General features: G+C 43.1%; 1 protein-coding gene and 1 long non-coding RNA gene across 4 annotated transcripts in view; one reads left to right on the top strand and one right to left on the bottom strand.

The window, feature by feature from the left end:
• Positions 1–3981, top strand: part of LOC142498942 (uncharacterized) — a 27800-nt gene extending 23819 nt beyond the window's left edge. The window contains exon 2 of the long non-coding RNA XR_012802589.1: positions 3145–3981. This is a non-coding gene — a long non-coding RNA (uncharacterized LOC142498942). The remainder of the gene's footprint in view (positions 1–3144) is intronic.
• POLR3GL (RNA polymerase III subunit GL) overlaps positions 1–13954 on the bottom strand; it is a 25608-nt gene extending 11654 nt beyond the window's left edge. For 2 of the 3 annotated variants that reach the window (XM_075607608.1, XM_075607611.1), the window contains exons 1-5: positions 13855–13954; positions 10599–10868; positions 8267–8396; positions 4693–4761; positions 2467–2523 (exon numbers count right to left, since the gene is read on the bottom strand). In XM_075607608.1, coding sequence (XP_075463723.1) covers positions 2467–2523; positions 4693–4761; positions 8267–8396; positions 10599–10802 — 460 coding nt within the window. In that variant the 5' untranslated portion in view covers positions 10803–10868; positions 13855–13954. The remainder of the gene's footprint in view (positions 1–2466; positions 2524–4692; positions 4762–8266; positions 8397–10598; positions 10869–13854) is intronic. The other variant, XM_075607609.1, reaches the window with a different exon arrangement.

Genomic DNA, 13954 nt, shown 5'->3' with positions numbered 1-13954 from the left:
GGGAACCCTTGCCTTAAGAGATTACAGCTGATATATACTGTACCCATATATGAATATTAAAGGTATATAGCTGTAGTTCTACTTGCACTGCCCTACACTGATTACATTACAGTGTATCTATCAGGGTAAAATATGTTGGACAGCAACAGGATAACCCTATTACACACACCAACTACGGTACCTCTATAAGCTGCAATGGGACCCCCCTTTAACCCAGTCACCCCCGTAAATCAGGACCACCCTCTTAAACATGCGGATGCCGTTACTTTCCGCTTTCCATCCGGACGTCACATACCATTGTAAAATTAATCTCTAATCTGTCTTTGGAGACATTAAACACTCTTTGTACAGACTACAATGGTATTATCTAGGACAGTGTTTTTCGACAGGGTTCCTAGCAGCCATAGGGTTCTGTGCAATCATCAGGTCCTTTCAAAATTGTACCAAAAACAGAAGAATTTAAAAATGGATCTGATCTCAGACGCTCTATTAGAGGGTTGGGGTTCCTTACAATGCATCTGATCTCAGAAGCGTTATTAGAGAGGGTTGGGGTTCCTTACAATGCATCTGATCTCAGAAGCGTTATTAGAGAGGGTTGGGGTTCCTTACAATGTATCTGATCTCAGACGCGCTATTAAGAGAGGGTTGGGGTTCCTTACAATGTATCTGATCTCAGACGCGCTATTAGAGAGGGTTGGGGTTCCTTACAATGTATCTGATCTCAGACGTGCTATTAGAGAGGGTTGGGGTTCCGCAGAATTTCACAATATAATGATGGGGTTCCTTAACCAAAAGAAGGTTGAAAACCACTGATCTAGGAGTTGCTTCTAACTCACATTCATCATTAGATTTTTTTTTACATTTATTTCATTGAAACTCCTTCTTAAAATCAGCTGAAAGAGGCATAAATGACATTACATGTACATTACATGAGCACTATGCTCTTGGACAGGCCCGCACAACATACAGCCCGCTGGCTCATCCGGCCCACCTGGACTCCCTGTGCGGCCCCCGAGCCTGCTCCAGCAGTGCGACGCGCTGGTTCGCTCCACCCCCCCCCCCCTCCAGCAGTGCGACGCGCTGGTTTGCTCCATCCCCCCCCCTCCAGCAGTGACTCGCTCTAGCAGTGTGACCCGGAACTTCCAGGGTCTGCTGCTAGAGCGCGCTTCTTACCTCGCGCCTCACCTTCTTGCCCTGATACCGGTAGCTGCTATTACCTCCTGGGGCCCGCTTCCGCAATCTGGTAGGCATGGGGGGGGGGGTGGTTGATAATGATGAGGGGGACTGCTGAAAGGGACTGAGGGAGATATGATGATGGGGGGTGCTGGGGGAGATGATGATGGGTGCTGGGGAAGATCATGAGGGGTGCTGGGGGAGATGATGATGAAGGGTGCTGGGGGAGAAGATGATGAAGGATGCTGTGGGAGATGATGATGAGGGGTGCTGGGGAAGATGATGATGAAGGATGCTGGGGGAGATGATGATGAAGGGTGCTGGGGGACATGATGATGAGGGTTCTGGGGGAGATGATGATGAAGGGTGCTGGGGGAGATGATGATGAAGGGTGCTGGGGGAGATGATGATGAGGGGTGCTGGGGGAGATGATGAAGGGTGCTGGGGGAGATGATGAGGGGTGCTGCGGGAGATGATGATGAAGGGTGCTGGGGGACATGATGATGAGGGTGCTGGGGGAGATGATGATGAAGGGTGCTGGGGGATATGATGATGATAAATGTATACTTTTGAATAATAAATGCTGTTTTACCAGTGCGGCCCGAATCTGTTTTCCTTGGAGCATTTCGGCCCTTCTCACTTTACAAGTTGTGCAGGCCTGCTCTTGGGTGTTCTATGTGCTCACAGGCTCCTACAGCAACAGTGGTTAATACTTGTACTACCCAAAGTGCCAGCAGAGGGCACATCCGTCCAAGGAATCAAGCGGCCTGTGTGCATTGCTTTACCACCATATTAGTTGTATAGAAATTATGAACCCATTCTTGCAAGGCTATAGGTAATATTTAACCTGCCCCGGGAATTTCCCCCAAGACTCTTGACTTGCCTCCTAAGCTCATACACCGTAACATCTGGAAACAGACGGTATGTGTTGCGCCAACATAGATATAAATGTGAATGTCTCAAAAACGATATGCCAAACGTTGGCAATCAATGGTTAAACATGTGGATCTCATGTAATACTGCAAGGTAACACGTGTGATTCACGTTACAACGGAAGTTGGAGTCTGACATGATTTCAGAAAGAATGGAGCACTCTGAAGAGCAGTAAGGGCGGGGCACACAGGCACAGGGCATGAATGACGACTGTCTGAGCCAATCAGAGTGCTCGATTTGTGACCGTTCTAACCATCACGCAAGCAAAGTGAAACATCGCTGTCGCTGTGCATGGTGGGATGGTGTATGCGCCCTCATTTCGTACACACGCTGTCACAATGCAGGAGGCTGGGTACCTACTCTCTTTCGGCAACTTTCTCACTTTGATCTTCAGCTCACGGGGCAGCAGCTTCCAATCTGTAAAAGAAATGACGTGTGGGTACAGAGCACAGGCTAGCCTTCCTTCCCAGGCTTTCGTTTCGCAGAGGATACACTGGCAGAGACGGGGGGGGGGGGGGGGGGAGATATACTCTCTCGTTGCACTGTTAGCAAACACAAAAAGCTGTGATTTTGTCTTCCGCCCTCATCAAAGACCACTACGTTAGCCACTGAGAGGCAGGAGTGTCTCAGTGAGTAAAGACACTGACTCTATAAACAAGTTACCACGGAGTTTGAATCAAGGGGAACCTGGTTCAATTCCCAGTGTCAGCTCCCTTGGGTAAGTCACTTTATCTCCCTGTGCCTCATAGATTGTAAGCTCAGCGGGACAGGGAATCTGCAACATTCCTATGTTCTGCGTACCACGCACTATACTGCAATGGTGATAAGCCTTGATTCCCATTGGGAGAAAAGCGCTATATGAAATAAAGTTTGTCATTATATTGTAAGACAGGATTCATCTTGCTTAACTCATTCCCTGCCAAAGGGGCCTGAACTGCATTGTAAAGTCCCTTTGACAAAGTAATGATTAAATAATTGTGCAACATCTGATTCTTCTTGCTTGTATATCAATCAACTAAATAACCCTTTTCCTTTCAGATGAGACAAGGAAAGGGAGTCTATATCTATCAAGGTAAAAACACTGTTACTGCCCAGAGTACCAGCACCAAGACACACAATAGATCTTTGATCACAAGGCTGATGCGCTCTGCTCTCTTCCTCTCGTTAGAACCGCCACACTCCCTAAGAAATGGTGCAGTGGGTTCATAAATATTGCATATACGATCTATTTATTGCTTGACAAACGGAATTGCCGGCCGTGACATGCACCCCGCCTGGTCTGACATGAACTAATCAGAGCAGGGCTAAATGAGTATCGTTCAAACGGCCCGTGAGCTGTTTAATGGGCCCGTCCCTGTCTTCTGCTCGGATGCATCCTATATATCCTGATGAAGGGCCCGCCCAGAATTTACAGCCCACTGGCAAAGCTCCGTCCTCTGAATCTCAATCAGGAGAAGCTGCACTCCCTCACTGCAACAGCAAAATGAATCCAAGAGGGTTTGGACGGTTTTTATCTGTGGGTCCTGGGTCACCGGCATTTAGAACTTGACTTGTACAGAACTCACATTACAAACTGAGGAAATCAGAGTGTATTTATTGGGAAGGGAAATCGTATTTAAATGCCAGTTCAAGCCCCGGTACCAACAACATGCACACAATCCTACAACCAGTGACATGTTTAAGGGGTTCAATCTGGATGATTTAGTGCGGTGTAGCGTCTGCCCAACCATTTCACGCGAGACCTCCTTCCGCTCCTCTAAAATGCAATTAATTTTTTTTTGTGCCGAGCCAATTAATTTACAGAATGAAAAAAAAAATGCTTTTTTTTTTTTTTAATCTTCTAAAAACAAACGTAAAAATAAAATTAAAAAAATCTGTGTGTGTGTGTGTGTTTTAATGGACATCTGTGTCATTGTGAAATTTATTCCAAGTATTATAACTATTATAATGTTTAATATTGAGAAGTTGAGAAGAATGCCTTGGTCTGATTTCCCTGCCCGGCTTTTTATGAGATCCCCACTTCAAAGCAGCAACACAGGTTTCATTTCATTTTTTTAATTACAGGATAGAAGCAGGGGGTCTCCGGAACTGTGTTCATTTCAGCTCCGGGGACCCCCTGCTTCCAGATGTACTTACCTCCGTAGGCGGTGCCGGGATCTCTGTGGAGTTTAAATGTCCTGTTCACATGGGCCAATAGGAAGCCGCACCGGATGACACTATGGCTTCCTATTGGCCCCCGTGACGCGGGATATTTAAAGCCGCCATTATGCTTCCATCCTGTAATAATAAAAAAAAGAAACAATAAATGAAACCCGTATTGCTGCTTTAAGAGACAATTGACGGGAGTTATCAAAGAGCGAACAATGGCAGATATCGCCAATTCGGGCGCGACAGCACCTATCACGCTTTGATGACTCCCAGCCAATCTATAACAGAAGACTATAATGAAATTGCCTGTACAGGAAATGATGTCTACATATTTCTGTACAATAAATTAGCTTCTGGGGCTCCTTCTGTAAGATCCAGTTTGGGCTCAGATCTGTATAATCCAGCAGCAGCCATGTAGGGAGATGGAAGAGGGCTTACCAGGGTGCCAGTCAATAGCATTGTCAACAGGTCCAGACGTCTGATATTTATCAGAGTAACGCTCCACATCTGAGAGAGGGGATAAAAATAGCAGTCACTGCATGCGTCACCGAGAGGCAAAATCAATATAGCACGGAGCGAGAAGGCAACAGCTTTCCACGGACAGGGAGAGGAGAACAGGCGACATTTATAGCTACAAACACTGATCAAATGTATCACAGCCTGAGTGCGTAAGGACATTTTTACAGGTTTTTAATAAGACGTCGTCTCGATTTCCCTGCAGGGTCCCAAAGGGGATTTCATACTAAAATAACCCTTCTTCTATTTTAATGACGTTGGTTTTTAGTAAAACACGGCACGGGTTGCCGTAAAGCATTATTTTAAAAAAGAACAAAAAAACAGTACTATTAACCCCTTAAATGTACAATATAATTATTATTTCATTTTCTACATGGAGCCAACCAAATACAAAGAGTTGATGCCACAGAATCAAGACCATATGACAATCTCTGCAGTGACAGATGGTCTTATTGGGTCTACTAATTCATCTCCACCACTGGACAGCCAGTCATTAAGAAGACATTAGAAGTGTCATTTAGAATACGCATGACTTAGCATCAATTAATCGAGCTTCAATTTGCATCAACAAAAGATATGAGGAGTGGTTCTATGGAGACTTAAAGGGAGGTGGTAATGGACACATAAGTAAATGGATACATTTTAGCATGTCTTGTCACAAATGTACCTGTCTTCTTTGTGTACGATTAAATCTCTCCCTTGGAGCAAGCGATGACCTTACTGAAAAATGGCGCCTGCTTGAAACAGATACCTATATAACAGAATTATCCCTCTGCTAGCAAAGAGGCGTGCAATGCAAAGCCAACTCGGTAGTGATTTTAATAAGATCAAGGAGCAAGATAATTTGCCCTACAAATGTCATATTTTACCAGGCAAAATAGAGAGTTATCTCTGCTTTTCACGTATGTCCTGGGTACAAAATAATAAGCGGACAACATTAAAAGGACTTTGAATGAAGGTGGTTTTGAAAGGTTCGGGCAAATTGTTCCAGCAGTGGGGTGTTCAGTAAGAGAAGGAAGAGCGATTCTTTATGGAAACCTAGGAACCATAAGCAGGTTTCTGGAGGCGGATCTAAGGCGATAAGTGCTGTGTACAGTAGGGGTGAGACGCCTGCTCAGATAATTAGGTCACTTGTCCAGAAAGTATTTGAAGGTGAGACAGGAAAGATGTCGCGTCTGGACTCAAGGGATAGCCAACCTGGTCCAATTACCATAATGCAATGGTGGGTGTTCTAGTTATATAATAAGACAGAACGGCATATTAAAGAGAATGTCAAGTTTGCCAAGGTGAATTTGGGGTGCTTTACCATACCACAGGGAGAAGGCGCGGCTTAGCGAGTAAAACAACGACACTGAGTGTGAATCAGGGGAGCCTGGTTTGCTTCGTGGTGTCAGCTCCTTGTGACCTTGGGCACGTCACTTTATCTCCTAGAGTGTAAGCTCACCTGGGCAGGGACTGTGTCAGTAACATTCCTATGTGCTGCGTACCATACTGTAATTATGAAGCGCTTTGAGTCCCATTGGGACAAACACGCTACATGAAATAAAATTATTATTACACTATATCCCCTTTACCATCTGTTATGGGCGTTCCTGACCAAGGGTCTCAGGCCGGATTTATTTCCGTAAAATACACCCAGTTTGGAATACATTTTGGATATCAGTTTGTCAAAACGCAAACCGAATGTTACATGGGAGTCTAGCCACATACCCAACTAGTTATAGCTAGTAACCGAGATTAAATTAGGAGAGAGTAACCATGGCAGCAGCATCATTTATAATTTCCTGATCTCATTACTGCTTTTCAATGGTAAACATATAATACAAACATTCTATGATTTTACTTTAATGCTATTATTCTTCATACAGTATGTCTCACGCCAACGCTCTCAAAGCATCCTGTTTTCATACTCTGTGGTTATATACTAGTAGTTGTATAATATCTATTATATACTTAACTGTGAACATGTAATGTGCCTTTTCAGCTGAACTCTCCTCCTTAGAGATAGTTCCTTACATACAAAGAGAGACTACACTTCTAATGCAGGTGACATATTCATAGTAAAGCACAATGTTATAAGAGTCTTATGTCAGAGAATGTTTTATTTTTTAGGGAAATGTAAGAACAGACAGGATAGGAAATGTATATTACAGCCTGGGCAGCAGTGGCAGAATCACGAACGGTAACATTATTACAAACCAATAGTTCAGATAGGCATAAATCAGGAAGGAAATATGATATACAGCCGGGCTCTTTAACTGGCAGCCTATAGACTAAATGCTGCCTGTGAAGCGTTTTAATGCTGCCTGTGAAGCGTTTTAATGCTGCCTGTGAAGCGTTTTAATTCTGCCCGTTATGTGTTTTAATGCTGCCCGTTATGTGTTTTAATGCTGCCCGTTATGTGTTTTAATGCTGCCTGTGAAGCGTTTTAATTCTGCCCGTTCTGCCCTGTGTTTTAATGCTGCCCGTTATGTGTTTTAATGCTGCCCGTTATGTGTTTTAATGCTGCCCGTTATTCTGCCTTTGAACTTTCTGTTCTTGCTGATTTCATACTAGTCGCTTAGGAAGCCAAGTGCAATTTTCTTCACACAAACTCACTTGTAGGTTGAGCCTTTTAAAAAATATATATATACGGTAAATAAAGTCTGTAAGGATCCCTAGAGATCCAATATACCGGCACAGCACAAGAGATAATCGCAAAAAGTGGTTTATTGGGTTCAAAATGCACACATATGCCCGTCGTTTCGGTGCCCTGGGGGACCTTCTTCAGGGAAGTGGAAGAAGAGATCAGTGTATCTCGAAAGCTCGCACAAATAAAAGCATTTCGTTAGCCACAGAACGGTATTGTCTATTCGCTTTTGATTATTGAGCTCGGCTAACACGGTACAGATACATCTACATCACACACACACACACACAATTGAAGCAGGGGGTCTCCGGAGCTGAACTGCGTTAATTTCATCTTCAGGGACCCCTCGTTTCCCAGCCGGGAATGCATTCGGCAGCAGCTATGGAGGCATGTATCCTAAGAAGCAGGGGGTCCGCGGAGCTGAAATTAACGTTGCTCAGCTTTGGAGACCCCCTGCTTCAAACCTATTTTGGAAAAAAACCTAGGCGGAACCGCACCTTTAAGACAATGTCAATATATATCGTACAGATGTTATAAATGCTTGCCAACTCTTAAAATGTAATCATTTTCAAGACGTAAAATGGATCTAAAATTACATTTCAACAAGCTTGTGACCCCTTTAGTGAACTAGTTGAAGAGACCGATTTAAGGCCTATGACTGAATAGTGTAATCTGGGAAATTGAATGTTGGCTAAATGGTCATTATCTTCCCTCAATCTGCATATGATGTGTGTGTGTAATGCAGCCTGAAGAAACATGTTTACAGTTAGGCCAAGCTGGAGAGTGCTTTAAGATTGCACAAGGTGGTATCTCTTAATGGAGTTGGAAACGGGAGACTCGGAGGCAGCAGCAGTGGGCGGAATGTACCTTTCTTGGGAGCGGCAGGCTTGATGTAATAAGGGAGACCCTTCATTGCCCCTCTCAGCTCCTGTTTCAAAGCCAGCATGTATTCCAGCTCCTCTCCGGTCTGCAAGGGCACAGGCTTGAAATCCAGAGCCTGTGCCAAGAGAGGAGAGATGATTGGATGGCCAAGAACATCGCATTGCATAGCAGCACAAGGGATAAAGCTAAACTAAGGCCGAGTCCCCGCTAGCGCTGAGCGGGCGGCGCATGTGGCGGTTACTTACATATATAGATATATGTAAGCCCCCGCTCATGCGGTGCGCGCGGTGCTCGTGCGCGGGCACACACGCTCACCCGCGATCGGCGCTTAGGTAAACAAAAAAAATATACTTACTCGCGCACTCAACTACCCGAAATGCCCCCCCCTCTCCCTCCCTCGCGCGTACAAGCAGGACACCCGGCGCTCATGCTTGGAACGCTCTCCAAGCATGAGCGCGCTCAGCACCAGCGGGGACTTAGCCTAACAGGCCGTAGTTATAATCGGCACCCAAACCCATGTGCCACTTCACCCCACAAGAATGCAACGTCCATAAAAACGACAGTAATTCTTAAAGGGCTTCAAAAAGCTGCTCTCTGCTTAAGACGACATCGAAAAGCTACTTGCCAAGAGATTAAATATATAAACGGCTGGTTACAAAACAACCCTCAAAAGAATTAAAAGGAATTTGAAATCAAATATTACAAATGATATTTTTGACATCAAGGACCATATCACTTGTAATGTCATTTTATTGTCTACTTATTGGAATGACCTTGGGGCCAACAATACTGGATGTGGGTCGGAGCACTAGATCCTTAAAAATAAGAATAGCAGAACATGTTAAACACATAGAAAAAGAGCTGACTGCACACAGTGTCTCAAACCATTTTAAAATGTATGATAATTATAGACTCATCTGGTTTAAAATTCACAGGTATAGATTATGATGGAGCCAAATGGAGAGATGGGGATAGCGGTAAAGCAATATCCAGAAGGGAGACTTTCCGGATATATACACTTTAAAGACTGTCTCCTGCTGGTCCATATACAGTTGTATTGTTCTTCAGTTGTTTTAGCAATATCGGTTCTTATGAGTGATCAAGGGATTGCATAATTAATATATTTTATGAGACATTCACGTTTTAGTCTATTTTGGTGAAATTCTTTACTTTCAGGCGGCAATCCTTATGCTTGATTGTATACTCTTATAATGACAGCATGCCGCTGGAGTAGTTACCATTAATATTATGTAAGGACTCATGGACTACTATACACCTGATGAAGCGGCGATTGTGCCCTGCGAAATGCGTAGGGCAGGAACAGCCAACTCCAGTCTTCAAACGCTACCAACAGGTTTTCAGGATATCCCTGCTTCAGCACAGTGATAACCTGAAAACCTGGCCTGCTGGTAGCTCTTGCGGATTGGAGTTGGCTACCCCTGGTGTAGGGTGATTCTATGGCCAGTACCAGTAATGCGGCACCGAACTGAGACGCTAACACACATGACGTCACCAGAGTGGCGGAGCAAGCGAACAAGACGTGTCTGCTGGAATGACTCCCAGCGATGCTCCCTCGGACAGACTGAAGACATGTTTTTTGTAATAAACTTACTACACTGTTTTTTAATATTAAGGTATGTATACCCTTGTTACCTTTCGATGAGGGATCCAATACCTGAAAAGAGCCATAGATGCCTGTCCTTGTTCATCTGAGCCTCATATAGACGCTGATCTTGATATCTTGCTCACTGCATTACAGTGCATGCAACATTTTATTTATTTTTATCTTTATTTCTGAAATTTGGGACCTTTATACTAGTGCTTATTTTTGTTATACCCCTATGTTCTATCTGCACCCAAAACACTTAGAAGATTGTAAGCTTTTCGGGGCAGGGACTTTTTCCTATTGTTACTTTTCTGTCTCAAGCGCTTATTCCCATAATGCAGGGGTGCGTAAACTTTTCTGTCTGCTCACCCCCTTACCTGCTCTCTGGCATGGACGGCGTCATATGACATCACGACGTCGGGTTTCCATGGCAATGCATTGCCATTTGACGCCGCGTTGAAAGAGAGCAAGTAAGAGAGAGTTACAGAGGCCTCGCGTGCTCCCCCGGCATTTACTTTAAATGTTGCGGGGAAGAGTGCAGGGCCTCTGTAAGCGCCGCGTCCCTCCAGAAAATCTTGCGCCCCCAGTTTACACAACCCTGCCATGATATGTTAGATTATTATGTCACATAGATGACGCTATATAGATATACATACATACAGTTGCCAAGAAGAGTCTGTCCTGTCCCAAACACATAAGAGCCAAACTTACGGGAAATAAAGGAGGAGGCTGAAGAGTGGGTGGAGGTAAGGCCTCTCCCCTGCCGATCCCAACAGCCTCCATGTTGAAGGTCATCTGGCCCCGACCTCCACCTCCACCTCTGCCTCTTCCAGCCATCTTCTGCTGGGCCTGGGCGTCAGTGCACAAGGTGCACAAATCCGTTCTGGGTATAAAACAGACAGCCAAAGCTGTCATTCATCATCCCCCAAAATCAGGTGATCCAGATAAAAAACAATATGTAAACTCTCTGGGCCTGAAAAGCTGCAGAATAAAGAGAGCTGCAGGTTACATTTTAAATATGTATTTCTGGTTAAAATATACACCCTAATCTAAAATGGTTAATAATAATAATATTAATAATAGACAATATATTATTATAACAAACCTGTTTGTACTACAAAAAAAAAGATCATTGTTGCTGTGTTTTATTGAAAACTCTTTATTATGTCCTAATCTTCTCATCCGCAGAGCCAAAAAAGATCCCGTTTTGCTATCATAGGAGTATGTACTATGAAGCGAAAAAGGTAGCAGTCCAAAATAGTGGTCAAGTGGTTAATATTTAGTTATCCAACTTTTCGGTCCAACACCGCAGACCTTTCTCAAGAACCTTGAGAAACATGTGTTGGGTCGAAACGTAACATGAATAAATATGAACCACTTGACCCCTATTTTAGACTGATACTTTTTTTGCTTCATTTCTATGAGATTTCACGGAAGTTATGTTCAGTGTCGGTTTTTTGTCCTGGATACATACAAGTGGAGCTGTGATCTATAGATTTCCCCATTGAATTTCAGCACCCCAAAGTATCTGAGATTTTTGAGCACACGTGTACTTCTATATATTTGGGACTTTCATAAGACAAAGTAAATGGAGAAGGTATATAGGTGCTCTTTAAAATAGAATGTGACTTTGACAGAAACACAGGCACTACTATAACTCTAAACGCGTAACGTTACCAACGCAAGAACTGTGATTACAGCGCCAGTCTGATAATATTTCATTGCCAATATGGCATGGTTTTAGGTCTTGTTTATGGCATAAACAGTACAATAAACACACCGTTTTGTTTGCAGGATCATTATAATAACTTTATTGCATATAGCGCCTTTCTCCCAATGGGACTCAAACCACTTCACCATTACAGTATTGTGTGTAATACATAGCACACAGGATTGTTCCAGACACAGTACCTGCCAGGTGAGTTTACAATCTATGTTTTTGGTGCCTGAGGCACAAGGAGATAAAGTGACTTGCCCAAGGTCCCAAGGAGCTTACAGCAGGATTTGAACCAGGTTCCACTAATTCAAACACAGCGTCATTATTAGAGTCAGTGTCTCTACTCACTGAGCCGCTCCTCCAGATTATTTGCACCTTAACGTAGTAATGTACCTGTCAATAATATTACGAAAAACAAGAAAAGGAAAAGTACTTTTGTCGGGTTAAAAGGACATACTTGAAAACGAGAGGTAACTCTCAATGTATTACTTCCTGGTAAAATATTTTATAAATAAATAATAATTTGATTTTCAGAGCATTTTGCCTTTGTACTTCTCGCTCAATGGGGCCCAAATATATATGGTACAAAATGTGTGTTTGACATTAAATTGTAGCCCGAAGAAGCATTTCCAGTACGTGCAGTGCAACACCAGTTTATTATAGTATTTCATGTCCATTTTAATTGCTTTCGAGTCTTTTGCATCAAGGAGCAATTTTGGAAATGTTTACATTAAGAGAGTCGTTAGCAGACCCTGTAATATAATGGGATGTATCAGACCCTGTCCCTAAATTATCCTCCCTCTCCATACTCCTAATAATAAAAACTTTGCAGTGGTATAAATCTCCCAGCTTTGAATCAGCCTCTAGCAGGGGGGAAAAGTTACTTGTTTTGTTAAAATAATCCCACAAATTTTATTTCCCTAGAACTATTCCTTGGGAGTTTTGAGTATGTATGTATTTGCCTATATGGTTCCCTCATTTGACATGAATTCAATTAAATCAATGCTCCAGATTCAGTTTTCGGAGTACGAAATTGCTGGGCTTCAAAATGCTTACCCCATACATTACCTTAAGGGCTTCCAATGCATTGCAAACAAAGAAGGCATTAGCCCATGGGTGGGAAACTCCAGTCCTCAAGGGCCACCAACAGGTCAGGTGTTCAGGATATCCCTGCTTCAGCACAGGTGGCTCAGTCAAAGACTGAGCCACCTGTGCTGAAGCAGGGATATCCTGAACACCTGACCTGTTGGTGGCCCTTGAGGACTGGAGTTGCCCACCCCAACGCTAGCCCTTTCTCCGCTCGAAGGGCCTGCAACATTTGGTGCACTGCTCTGTGGCTGCATTGCTTTGATTAATGAATGGGAATGCTGTGACTTTTCATAACAAATATGCAGAAATTAAGAAGGGTAGAGGGCACGCTGCACACACAAACACTTCATAAGAATAAAACAAGTATTTGGTACATCGAGAGTCAGGTTTAAGAAAAACACAATTAATCCCACAGCACACCGATTTAAATGACTAGAATGTTGTAGTGATAATAATAATAATAATAATAATAACAGTTACATTTTGTGCATCCTGTTTTTTTCTATAGCTTTTACAGATAGGTACACAGAATATAATGGAAACAGGAAGGATCATGTGAGCCAGTGCCAGATCTACCTTCATTTAACCCACCCCGTATAACATTATTTTCTCTTTGTATATAGTACCCCTGGCCATTTTCTTTCTGTACAAGTTAATATGTATACATCACCCCATTTGATGCCCATGTCTATCTCTCATATTATATATACCACCCCATCCAATTCCCAGTTCTATTATATATGTACCACCTCATGTCGTTCTATTTTATACAACACACAACCAGATGCCCATGTCCAGTTCTATTTATATATAATATATATATATATATATATATATATAATTAATATATATATATATATATATATATATATATATATATATATATATATATATATATATATATATATACACACACACACACACCATCTGATGTCTAATTTTGTTATATACCACTGCATCTGCCAATTGTAGTATATATATACACCTCCCCATCTGATGCCCATTCCGTGTGTGTGTGTGTCCATTCCCAGTATATATACACCCCCCATCTGATCCCCATTCCCAGTATATATACACCTCCCCATCTGATACCTATTCCCAGTTGTGTTACGTATATCCCCAATCCCATCTAACGCCCATGTTCAAACTTCCTTTATTTACCTTCCCACTGCATGAGTCAACCCACGTTGAGCGCACCCCGCCCACAACGCTGTGACACCACACGCACTGTCGCCAGCACACGCCCACTTCTCATTCTGCC

This window comes from Ascaphus truei, chromosome 7 (assembly GCF_040206685.1).
Source record: "Ascaphus truei isolate aAscTru1 chromosome 7, aAscTru1.hap1, whole genome shotgun sequence".
NCBI classification, from domain to species: Eukaryota; Metazoa; Chordata; class Amphibia; order Anura; family Ascaphidae; genus Ascaphus; species Ascaphus truei.
Note: the sequence above shows the minus strand (reverse complement) of the source record. Positions and strands in the feature narration are given on the sequence as shown.